Consider the following 13,847-nt stretch of genomic DNA (forward strand, 5'->3'; position numbering starts at 1 on the left):
CCCCCCCCCTACTTTCTTCATACCTTCTTCCCCATAAACAGGATTGAAGATTGAATACTTACACTTATGGTTATTTTGGTACCTGTTGTAATCCCAGATATGGGCTCACAGTATTGCTGTGTTTGTTTGTTTGTTTGTATGTATGAATACATACCTTTGTACCCTTTATAAAACTCAATAAAACTTATTTGAAACAAAAAAAACAAAAAAAAAGTGCATTGTATTGCCGAATAAGAGTCATGTATGTTTTTTGTTGGGTTGCGGTGCCTTAGCAACCCATTCATAATGAATAGACTGCCTTAACGCAATGCACATTAATGCATGACAAAGCACATGAAAACATGTGTACATTAATGCACTGTAATGGTGTGTATCCAACCCAAATGAAATACATCCTTCTTCTGAGACTATGCTAATTACTAAGAAAATAGCACATTACTTTCTTTAAAAATAACCTTATAGAGGCATCAGAACTATTTATGCATGTTCTTTTTATTCTAATTTATTTTTCAGTTGCATATTCAACCTATGAAACTCATTAGGTAACTAGGCTCTGTGGAACCCTTACCGTCTGCTGTTGCTGTAGCTTTGCCTCAAGTCTTAACTACATTTTGTTTCTCTTTTGTGGATATTTGGATTATATTCCTTAGCAAAATAACCTATATACATAAATGACCCTAAAACATACTCTAGATATAGTAAGATAAATGATATGACATTTTCAGGTGCTCTTTAACGTCTTTAAGTACTGCAGTATTTTACAACCAACCCAGTTTATTATAGTGCATTTACACAGTAATATATGGTCTTCTATGTCTGCGTAAATATATAGGAGAAAGAAAAGGTGCAAGCCTGAATCAAATATTTCATAAAATATTGATGAAAAAGATAACTTGCACATTTAAAAATGGGAGTAGATGTGTGTTTGTTTTTAATGAGAAATTTATTTTATGTAACATCATTTTTAAAATATTGAGGATTGCTTTTAGAATTTCCAAAATATTTTGCAAATGGAGCTGTGCTGTGTGGCGAATCCAGGCACTCATAATAAAGAATGAGCAAAATAAACCACATTTTAATTTATCTAACTTGCATAATTCATTTATTTTATCTTGGACCTAGGTTTAGAAATTAACATGTACATAAACTGGGAGTAGTTCCTGGAAAATTACAAATGTGCATGGTTCAATTCAACTGTTGTGCAACTGTTATTTTTTATGTTTAGAAAATGACAGAAAAAAAACCAACCATAACTGGTCACATGTTGTAGCTGGTAGGAAAAATAGTCAACATGTCAATGTCACTAATACTATTCATGGAAGACTTTGAGCATTATCCATATGGTATATATAATTTTAATTGTGGCATGACTTCATTTTATCTTAACTAGCTCTGCCAATGTAATTATCTAATATTTCAAAAGGCTGCTTTGAATTTTCTATACAAATGTTTTCTTAACATTATTATAATAAACAAATACCGCAGTATTAAACATCACCAATAATGTAGACTAAAAAATATTTGATTTTATTCTGGATATATTGACACCAAAAGGAGAATTCCAGTTTGTACCATTTTCATATGATTGAAAAGTGTCAAAACTACAATATTGTAATAAATATTGTTGTAATCAAAAGAACCTTGAATAAATAAATACATTACACACCAAATATGAACCTTGAATAAATAAATAAATAAATAAATTACACACCAAATATGCCTATGTTATAATTAGGGATGCACCGATACCAGTATCGGTATTGGTGCCGATACCAAGGGGTCTATTCACGAAGCAGCCGAAGGATCTATCCGTAGCTTCGGCCGATCCTTCTGCAAGCTTCGGCTTGACTGAGCCGAGGTGAAAGCCGAAGCTGGCACGATTGGCCTGCTTATTATTTATAGGGATGCACCGATACCAGTATCAGTATTGGTGCCGATACCAAGGGGTCTATTCACGAAGCAGCCGAAGGATCTATCCGTAGCTTCGGCCGATCCTTCTGCAAGCTTCGGCTTGACTGAGCCGAGGTGAAAGCCGAAGCTGGCACGATTGCCTGCTTCCGACAGCTGGGCGGAGCCAGCCGTGATCTTACGGCTGGCTCCGGCCACTTGCAGAGAGATCAGCGTCCCTGGTTACCAGCTAACCAGGGACACTGATCTCCAGACAGCCTAACTCTCCCGGGCGCTCTGGGAGTCTCCCGCTCCTGGCCGCCCAGGAGAGAAACACTGCTTTTTCTTCTCTTTTTTTTTTTATTCTGACACGGAGCCGTGTCAGAATAAAAAAAAAAAATCACCATAGCTAGTTTGCTATTGGCTATTGCAAATTGAAATAGCCAATAGGAATCTAGCAATGCATTCCTATGGCCAAAATGTTTTTTTTATTTTTTTTGACAGCAGCAGAACCGCCGGCCAATAGAAAACTGTTTGGCGGAGCTAGATGCCATTGCTAGCTCCGCACAATCGTTTTCTATTTTTACTTTAGGTAGCATGGAGCCAGATTCCTGGCCAATCAGGAAGCCGGGCACCGTGTAATGACTCGCTGCCCGGCTTGCTGATTGGTCTGGAAGCTGGCCAATCAGGAAGCCAAGCAGTGACGCTTTACCAGCCCCCCTGGCTTCCTGATTGGCCAGAAAGCAGACTCCATGCTTCCTCATCACCTAATTGGGAAGCTGGGTGGCAAGTCATTGTATGCCACCCGACTTCCCAGCTATTTAGGAAGCCGGTCCGGCGAGTCATTACACGCCACCCGGCTTCCTTAATGGGACTTCCGATATCAACGAGTACCAAAAATAAATATCGGTACTCGATACGAAAAAAACTGTATCAGTGCATGCCTAGTTCTAATGATCTGCTATGTCAGTGCATGCATAGTTAACACATAGCATAATGAGTGGTGCGTTAAGGCAGCCCAATCTTTGGAATTAGCTAGCTAATGCACCAAATATACCAAAAAGGTGACCGTACAATTTTTTTGTAAGGCAGCCCACTGCATCGCACAGCAGTGCGACAAGTAGTAGTGACAGGATGTGTTTGGATGCCATTCAGAATAAAAGGACCACAGAACACTAACATGAGAAGGTTACTGATAACATGACAAAGCTAATTAACAGCTTCTTCTTTTTACTCATTGCTATGGCATCACATTTCTAAAGAACTTTAACCTAGAGTATGTTGAGAGCACTGGAAGACCTATTTAGCTTCAAAGAGGTGGCAACAAAAAAAGATCAGGGCATTAGATGGTCATATCTTGTGAATGATTTCTTTATAAAAATAAATGAATAGGAAGTAGAAGGGGGGGCTATATCCTGACTAGGGGACAAGATGCCCTTACTATGGTGGTTGAAGGGGCACTATGCATAGGTACAAAATGTATAAGAGTTAATGATATATTGTGCTTTAATCAAACTGATTTTCCACATTAATTTAAAAAAAAAAAACTTTTTCTATTTTGCTTTTTCCTAGAGTTATGAGTATATGACTGACAATCATTTCCTATATTTTCTTTACTGAAATGAGACTTCAAAGCAGTAAGAAATTAGATGAATGTATTTAATAGATTAATGTATTATCTTGTACTTCATAAAGCAAATTCTATATTTATATATCCCAGGGCACAACAAAAATTGCTGGTAAATATAGGACTTTGTTTCGCCAGCAGTTTGTGCTTTTGCTTTCTCTGTGATGGTGCCTGATCCAAGTCATAAACTTCCTACAGCCTAGCAAAACATTTAGTATGTATGAATAAATATGAATGGGGAAAGGACTAAGAAATAAAAAACAATGTTGTTTTACCTCAACAAACAAACCCAAAAGCCATGGCTGCATGAAAGATTTTATTATGATGAATAAACCAGGATATGAATAGAAAATTTAAATGAGCAAAATTGATTTCATCCTGGGTATCATATAAAATATACAGGTATCTTTAAAATTATATGAAATGAACATTTAAGTAGCAAATTAAAGCATTGCTCTCAATATCTAATTAAACCTCAGTGTTAGGGCTAACAGACTGTCAATAAATAAAGTTATAATTACAATCCAAAAGCTCTATTGCAGTTGACAAATTTTAGAATGTAAGTATACTAGTCAGCATTTTAAGGTGTACTTGGGTTAGTCTCTTATTCTTCTATTTATTGTTAGAAAGTTTTCAGTTTTTGCTTGTTGTCAATGCAAGCCTTCCTTTGCCAAATACTGATACCTGTTTTGCAGTATACACCCCGTCCATGGCAACAAGTCAGCCATGTTTGTTATGAGTTACTGTATTTTGCGGGTCAATATTGCTGATTACACTTTATTACTGTATAGGTCTACTTATATATTAGAAATGGAAAGTCAGGATGAGGGGCTCATATCCAGGGATGTTTGAAGAAACGCAGATGCACTGGTATAAGTAAAAAAAATACTGTCTCTGTAAATTCAACCCAATAGTCTTGCAGCTATGTGCAAAATAATGCACATAAGCAATGCTTGTAAAACAAATAGTTTTGATTATTTAAACTAGTATGTATTCCTTGTTAGGTGTGAATATCAACAAGGTTCTTGAAATCCCAAAATCAAAGACATAAGAATGCCTTCATTGATTGGAAAAAACAAAATCAAAGATGCAATAATGTCTTTATTGATTGTATAAATCTTCAAGAGTGGATCAAACAGGTAATTAATTATGCACAGCACTATTTCAAGACCTACTCTTCCTAGACAACTGTGCAGCATTAAGTTACAAATTTTTTCTGATTCACTATGACAGATTATAGGATTCTGCGGTATGATAACAGCATCTAAATAATAAATACAATAGTTGGTGAATATTTTAAGGCTACAAAAAGTAACTATTCAATTAAAATGGTAAATGCATTATTGTTATTGCAAAGTGCATCTATCTGTATATCAATCAGTATAGTCTGTATTCTTGCCAAATGACTGTTGGAATACAAAAATATTTCATAAGGCATGATGAAATACAGCAATTCAAATACAAAAATTGGCAGAAACAGGAATTTAGCTAGCAGGATGAAGAAAATCTATATGATCAGCACTAGAGTGCATGCTATGACAAAGTACAGAATCTGAGTGAAATGCATAGGTGTCTAAAAACCCTTAGGGGTCTATTCACGAAGCTGCCGAAGGCAGCCGAGTGAATGACCGATCTGAAGTGAAGTGAGCCGAACACTGTTCGGCTATTCACTTCAGGCTGGTACGGCTAATTTCAGCCGTACATCGGCTGAAATCAGCCGTACATCGGCTTGCTTCGTGTGGCTTCGGGTCGGCTGAACATGCTCAGCATGTTCGGCCGACCCGAAATGCAGAAGGAGAGTCGAAATCGGCTGAGTCGAACTCCTTCTGCACTTCGGGCTGGCCAAACATGCTGAGCCAAAGGATCAGCCGGAGCTATGGCTGATCCTTCGGCTAGCTTTGTGAATAACCCCCTTAGTGTTTTTCCTCTTTAACATATTTTTTACAGTGGTTCTTCTGACGGAAGCCTTCGTTACTCTGTTATTTGAAGGGGGCTGCAGACCTCCTTCCCACTGACTATGGGCCTCAGCTGTGGAGGGGGTTCTATTGATTGGGAGAGGGGCTTGCTATGGTTCTTTGGGCTGTGTGGGACCCTTTATGTATGCTCCATTGATTAGGAGGACCCCAGAGACCTATTTTCCAATTATGTGCAAGATATATGGGGAACTGAGACTGTGGGGTTGATTTACTAACCTTGTAAACACACCACGAACATGTATACACCTCTGTAGTGTGTTCCCTCCCAGCATGATCTATGGGTGGAATCTAAACACCTCTGTAGTGTGTACACACCCAGCAGGTGTGTTGTGCAAAGCCCTGCCCTGAATTGCAAGGTGATGTTGTGTAAATTAGCTCTACATTGTGTTGCTTGCGTTGATGAATGCAGGAATGTAAATGCATGAGCTAACCATTTTTGTCTAAACTGTGAAGCAGCATTATATATGCATCATGTGCATGATTTTTCCATATATGGCATTAGTGGAAATATGCTTATAGAGACTTTTTGGTTCATAAATACGCTTTGCTGTGTAAAAATCACACGCACCTGGTGCGTGCGTGTGTTTAGGTTAGTAAATCACCCCCTGTGTTTCCCTATATCCCAGTATCCCAGAGCAGAGCATGTTTGGCTGACCGAAGGCAGCTGATGTATGGTGGATTTTAGCAGATGTACGGCTGAAATCAGCCATACAAGGCTAAAGTGAATAGCCTAACAGTGTTCGGCTCATTTCACTTTGGCTCGGTTATTCACTTGGCTGCCTTCGGAATTCAATAGAGAATACAGTACATTTAAAACCCATAAAAAGACATAGGGGTCTATTCATGAAGCTGCCGAGGGCAGCCGAGTGAATGACCGATCTGAAGTGAAGTGAGCAGAACACTGTTCGGCTATTCACTTCAGGCTGGTACGGCTAATTTCAGCAAACATTTGAAAATCATGGGATTTATACTATCAATAGGGTGAGTCTATCTGAGTAAATTTTTAGACTTGCCAATAACAGCATTTTTTAATTTTTTTGATGTAATGTACAACACCAATTCCAAAAACGTTTGGGGTGTAAAAACGTTTGGGGCGCTGTGTAAAATCTACATAAAAACAGAATGCAACGATTTGCAAATCTCATAAAGCCATGATTTATTCACAATAGAAAATAGAAAACATATAACATGTTAAAACTGAAACAAATGCACCATTTCAAGAAAAAAAAGGTAATTTTGAAATTGATGGCAGTAACAGGTCTCAAAAAAGTTGGGGCAGGGCAACAAAAAGCTGGCAAAGTAAGTGGTGCTAACAAGGAAGAGTTGGAAGAACATTTTTCAACTGGTAAGGTTAATTGGCAACAGGTCAGTAACATCATTAGATATAAATAAAGCATCTTAGAGAGTCAGAGGGGGTGATTTACTAATCTAAACACACGCACGCACTAGGTGCGTGTGATTTTTGCACAGCAAAACGTATTTATCAACCAAAAAGTCTCTAAAAGCATATTTCCACTAATGCCATATATGGAAAAATCATGCACATGATGCATATATAATGCTGCTTCACAGTTTAGACAAAAATGGTTAGCTCATGCATTTACATTCCTGCATTCATCAACGCAAGCAACACAATGTAGAGCTAATTTACACAACATCACCTTGCAATTCATGCAGGGCTTTGCACAACACACCTGCTGGGTGTGTACACACTACAAAGGTGTCTAGATTCCACCAATAGATCATGCTGGGAGGGAACACACTACAGAGGTGTATACTTGTTTGTGGCGTGTTTATAAGGTTAGTAAATCAACCCCAGAGTGTCTCATAAATAAAGATGGGCAGAGGTTCATCAATCTGTGAAAAGCTGTGTCTACAAATTGTCAAACTATTTCAGAATAATGTTCCTCAACATAAAATTGCAAAGACACAGGAAAACTGTTCTGTGGTCAGATGAATCGAAATTTTACATTCTTTTTGACAACCATGGGTGCTGTGTCCTCCGGGATAAAAAGGAGAGGGACCTTCCGGCTTGCCATCAGCGCTCAGTTATAAAGCCTGCATGTTTGATGGTAGGGGGGGGGGTCATTAGTGCATATGGAATGGGCAGCTTGCACATCTGGAAAGGCACCATCAATGCTGAAAAATATATCCAGGTTTTAGTGCAGCATATGCTACCATCCAGATGACGTTTTTTTCAGGGAAAGGCTTGCTAATTTCAGCAGGACAACGCTAAACTGCATACTGTATCTATGACAATAGCATGGCTTCATAGTAGAACAGTCTGGGTGCTTAACTGGCCTGCCTGCAGTCCAGACCTTTCACCAATTGAAAATATTTGCCGCATCTTGAAACGAAAAATACGACAAAGACCCAGGACTGTTCAGCAGTTAGAGTACTATATCAGGCAAGAGTGGGACAACATTCCTCCCTTAAAACTCCAGCAACTGGTCTCCTCAGTTCCCAAACACTTACAGAGTGTTGTTAAAAGAAGAGGGGATGCTACACCATGGCCCTGTCCCAACTTTTTTGAAACGTGTTGCTGCCATCAATTTCAAAATGACCTTATTTTTTCTTAAAATGGTACATTTTCTCAGTTTAAACATTTTATATGTTTTCTATTTTCTATTGTGAATAAAAAATGGGTTTATGAGATTTGCAAATCATTGCCTTCTGTTTTATGTAGATTTTACACAGTGTCCCAACTTTTTTGGGAATTGGGGTTGTAAACAGTTGTATGCAATATATTTATGTACACATATACATTATTTGATTATATAATAACAACTTTGATGTGGTTTTCTTAAAACCTAAATTGTAACTTTTTCATCTTTCATCATTTTCACGGTATGTTCCAGCAAAATCGCTTTCAAAGCAAAAGTGGCTATACACTTTTAAGCCATTTGCTTGCTTTGACATTCAATTTGACATCAAGCACTGACTTATCAAGGGTCAGATCCAATGTAACAAAGAAATTGTCATGGTGAATGAACTAGCAGAGCAGTGCATGTCAAGTCTTTTCTGCAATCTTCACTGTTGAAAGCAAAGTGACAGAAAATTACGAGATGTGAAGAAAAAGAAAAGCATACACATCACAGAACAGGCTCATTTGTATTATCACTGTTCATGTTTTTATGGTGTTTAAAAGATCTCTTATACTATGTAAGTAGGTTTGGAGAGGCCAGTGTTTGTCTAGTTTTAGCCTTGGTATAGTGGGTGGCTGACAACTGAATGCTGGTGTTGTAGATATAAACAGGGGTCACCATCTGCAACAGGGTGATAGAGACATACAGGAAAAACAAGCTTAATTTGTATGCATACCATACCGTCAAATTCCTCACATTTCAGAGAACTGATACTGGGTAACCTGCTTTGTGTTGGTTTCTTTTCTGAAATTATTATCGATTTATCATGGTTTAAATTTCCAAAAGCAATTGATCTAATTAAGGCCATACAAAACACAGGACTCCGATTAAAGGTCTGTGAAATAGGGTATACATTTAAGACCATAAAGATGATTTATACGTATTTGCATATTTTACTATCAATAATTGAAATGGTCAATAATAAATAGTTTTCACAGGATGGGGATGAAAGATAAGTGTAGTTCTTAAACAAGACTCGACTCTGTACCACCATTACTTAAGCCCTTCCCCCAGGCAATTTTACAGTCTTATAATCCTACTGCTGATCCTGCCTGTATGTAAGATTTCTCATAAACCTCTTTGGGTCTGGTGTTTTTCAGGCATATAGAGATTGATGCCAGCAGTACAGAAAATTTCTGGGACAATGACTTTAAACTGACAGAACTAGGACACAAATGTGATTTATATACAGCAGGTTAACCTTAACCCCTGCACTGAACATTTGTGCAGCTTAACTTATTATACATTTGTTGATTATCAACTACGTAAGCTGTGAGTTTACTGTAATAACCACTCTGGGTTGGGATTTATCACAGCAAACCATAGGCGCAAGACTAAGGGATCTATTTATCAATGTTTTCCTCTAGGATTCGATAGATAGCAATGAGGATCACCAGCACTCATGGGATGCAATAAACCCAAATTTTCTTTTTATTGCAGAAACATGTCACTTGTATGAAGTAGCCTGTGTTTCTGAACCATGCAGGGTTCCTTCTTCAGGGCCGACAAGCTCTACAGGTCATTATGTCAGCCCTGAAGGAGGAACCCTGCCTGGTTCTGAAATGTTGGCTACTGGATGCAAGAGGTTCCAGCACTTGAGTTCAAGCTCTAACCACAACAAAAAATTTACTGGTATATAGTTAAAGAACCTAAATATGGAAACCAGCCATCTAAGCATGCAATGACATATTACGCCAACAGTGGGATGTACAAGATATAAAACAAACAGATATAATGCAAGTATATAGCCTAATAATTATCAAATTAATTGTATGTGGGGGCCCCTCTGGTGATCCAAAAGACTATTTTCCCCCTCCAGAGTCTGGAATAATATAGGCCTGGCAGAGCATTTATGCATTTATTGTTAAATCCAGACCTAAAGGCATCATATACAACTAGTGATCAGCTAACTTTTCCGCCTTTAACAAAAGGATTTGTCTAATCATCTGACAAGTTTTGCCCAAAGATGAGTCATTAATTAAGGGTATATTTGTGTGAAATGCATTTTAGTTTTCTGACCACTGAATTTATCCTGTGAAATTAACACAAAACATTTGTGTTAGTGAATTACTTGAGTATGGATTGGGCACTCTCCAACAAAAGTTCAAGAATGACCAAGCCTATTAATCATTATCATAGTTATTCAGAAAAGGGTTAAGAGAAGGCAGAAGAAGTCAACAATCAGGAAGCAGGGCAGCGTGTAATGACGCGCTGCCCGGATTCCTGATTGGTCGGTTAGCTGGCCAATCAGGAAGCCGGGCGCCGTGTAATGACGCAGCGCCCGGCATTCTGATTGGCCGGGAAGCTGGCTTCATGCTCCCTTGTCATCCCATGATGAGGGAGCATGGAGCTGGCCTCCTGGCCAATCAGAAAGCAGGGTGTCACATCATTACACGGCGCCCAGCTTCCTGATTGGCCAGACGGCTCCGGCTGGGTACCAGAGGAAGGCCGCGTTCTGGCTGGAGAGGCCCCGGGGGTGACTGGTTGGACATACCAAGGTAAGAGGGGACAGACTTTCTTGTTAATCGGGAAGCCAGGTGGCGAGTATTTATACGCTGCCCGGCTTCCCGGCTAATCAGAAAGCCACCTGGCTTCCTGAATGGGACTTCCGTTACTCGTTAATTGGTATCGGCGAGTACCGAAAAAAAAATTATCGGTACTCGTACTTGGTACCAAAATACCGGTATCGGTGCAACCCTAATATCAATGATATCATTACCGCAAACCTGTAATAAAATACTTTTTTTGTTTGTAAATAAAAGTTGTTCCTATTAACCCTTAACTGACTATTTTTAAACCATACATATGTGTTCTACTTTTTACCAATTTTATTCATTTTTGCTGCACAACAAAAAAAATGCACAATGTAGACCTTCGTCTCCTTTGTAAATAACCTTGTCACAATTTATTTTTTGAGCTTTCCTTAAAGAGACAAGCCACAGAATACAATGTTACATTTTGTTGAGTTATAACAGATGTTACAACTACTTTTGTCCTGGCCACTGTTCATGTGGACATGCAAGCATGAGTCTGCATGAGTTCAACACTAAGTTATGTTAAACCTGGGTGTCAACTGCCAAATTTAGCTGTATATTTGTATAGGAAATTTTGTCATACACACATATGCATGCCAATATAGCAATTTATAATGTTTCAGTTGTCAAGGTTGTAATTTTTTAGAGTGTGCTGCCATAATTCTATAACAATACAGCTGGATTAGATTAAACAATGTATTCACCATTCACCCTGAAAAAGTCCTGCAAGTTTTTGTGTTCCTGTTACAGATCAACAACTGCACCCAATCATTCTGCTTTTGTTATAAAAAATTAGGTCATGCTACGAGCATTGCTTTTTTCTACAGTTCTGTATAAATACTGATGTACCTAGGTGATATCTATAGATTGTGTGCAAGAATCTTATTACAAAAGGATTATTATTCATATGATTGTTCAACACAAAGTAAAAGTAAAGTAAATTCAACTGTTGTCTATCAGACACGCATTGTATCTTTAGATTATATACTCTTCCAAAAATATGGAATGCAACTATTTAAAAAATCCTAATATTTGCCTCCTTAACCTCTGCAACATTTACAAAATTCGCCTCTTTCCTAACAAATTCCACAACAAAGCTTCTTATTACTCCACCTTGTTATATTTTGCCACGACTATTGCGACTCCCTCCTATTTGGCCTTTACACAAGCTCTCCCCCCTCCAGCCTATAATGAATGCTGTTGCCAGATGTATTTAGCTTACCAACTACTTGGTGGCCGTCGCCCCTTCCCTTCAACTAGCCCAACAAATAATATTCAAAATGCTAACAAAAACATACAAAACCATCTACAACTCACCCCTAAGCTACATCTCCATCCTTGTCACAAAATATCACCCAAACCACCCTCTCCGCTACTTGCTTGAACTTTTGCTCTCTAGCATGCCTGTCACCTCCTCCCATGCTCACCTCCAGGATTCCTCTCCCTTTCCTTGAAACTCCTTACCCCAGGTTGCCCAGCTATCCCCTATCCTGTCTGCCTTTAGGCAATGCTTGACAATTCATCTCTTCAGAATAGTCTATCCACCTTGACATAAAAACTAATTTTACTTTCTCCATTAGCTCATCCCTTTGCCTTTAATTTAATCAATGCCTTTTTTATCATTTGCCCTTCCCTTTATATTGTAAGCTCTCATGAACAGGGCCTTCTTTTTTTTTTTCCAATCAAAATTTTTATTGTTTTTTATACATAGTAAAACAAAATACAAACACACAAACAGAAAGAAACATCTCACAGCAGGGGTACATTCTGGCCAAATTGGTGGCTTCACAACAGGGCCTTCTTAACCCCCCTGTATTGAAATAGATGGTAACTGTATTCTCTCCCTTTATTTTGTAAAGCACTGTGCAAACTCTTGGTGCTATATAAATCCTGCATAAAAATAATAATAATAATAATAATATATCACAAACCTTTATACCGAGTTCAATGTTCTCTCCTCCATACACATCCATTCCAGGATCTAGTAAGCCAATTTCTCCAAAAAATTGTCTGTTGACAACGAAGGAACAGCCAATCATTGCAGGTGTTCTATGTCACAGAAAAGAAAGAGACTTAAATAATTCTGAGCAACAAAACACATAAAAAATATATACCACAACCTTGTCTCATAAAAACAATGGTATCTATACCAACATGCTATCTATACCAATTGCTTTTTTTTTCCTGTAAAATTAGTCATAAAAAATAAAAAATAAAAATAAAGGGAAACTAAAGTATCTTTACTGGAAACACTCTAAAATTACAAGTTAAAAATGAGGTATGCATGCATACTTGCAAATCTGTGTTACCTTTTGCAATTCTATATTGCCTACTATGCAGATGCCATCTTGCCTAATCTGTGACTAAGGCCGAGTAAGGCCCCGTTCACATTGAGCAATTTATCGCGCGGAAATTCCCGCGATATCGCGGCTATTTACCGCGCGATATCACTCTTCAATGCATCTCAATGGGGCAAATGGTCCTGCTGTCGCGGGTCGTGTGTCGCTACAGCAGGACCCTTTTTGGAGCGGATTTTGCCGCGATTCCAGCTTGCTTAATGCAAGCATTTGCGCATAATCGCGCAAAATGCAAATCGTGCGACAAACGCGCGATTTGCGAATTGCGCAATGTGAACGGGGCCTAAGGCAGAAACATGTCATCAGTTGTTTTTTCGTACAGATGCATGTGGAATAAAACTTGATTTTCTTTGGCAGAGCATTGTGTGGCAGTTTTGCAGTTTCTAAGATCATTACTCCAGAGTAATGATCTTAGAGGGTTATTTGTCCACTGAATGTGGATTACAAAGCTACATGACAGGGGTGAGCTGTGTGTTTTTTCTTTCCAGTCTACTTGTATTAGTATGTCTGCACAGCATGAACAATTTTTAACTTTTAATTTTAGTGTTTGCCATTAAAAAACAAAACAAAAAACTAACTAATTCTGCTTTAAATGGACAACCTACTCTAAGGGATCTATTCACGAAGCTGCCGAAGGGTCTGGCCGTAGCTTCGGCCGATCCTTCGGCTAGCTCGGCCCCAGGACCCCTTCGGTTCGGTAGAACCGAAGGGGTGCTGTACGGGCTATTCACAATAGCCCACACAGCTCCCGATCGTGGCCGAGCGGCACAGCCGAGCCGAACGCATATGCATCGTGCTGAAAGCCGTGCTTAAAGCTGTGG

The 13,847-nt window shown here is 38.7% G+C and overlaps 1 protein-coding gene across 1 annotated transcript in view; it reads right to left on the reverse strand.

Annotated features, from left to right (window-relative positions):
- Positions 1-13,847, reverse strand: part of WBSCR17 (Williams-Beuren syndrome chromosome region 17) — a 336,869-nt gene that overhangs the window by 76,711 nt on the left and 246,311 nt on the right. Inside the window, exon 6 of the mRNA XM_018563829.1 lies at positions 12,601-12,718. Coding sequence (XP_018419331.1) covers positions 12,601-12,718 — 118 coding nt within the window. The remainder of the gene's footprint in view (positions 1-12,600; positions 12,719-13,847) is intronic.

Source organism: Nanorana parkeri, unplaced genomic scaffold, assembly GCF_000935625.1.
Source record: "Nanorana parkeri isolate BGI_ZX_2015 unplaced genomic scaffold, ASM93562v1 scaffold702, whole genome shotgun sequence".
Taxonomy (NCBI): domain Eukaryota; kingdom Metazoa; phylum Chordata; class Amphibia; order Anura; family Dicroglossidae; genus Nanorana; species Nanorana parkeri.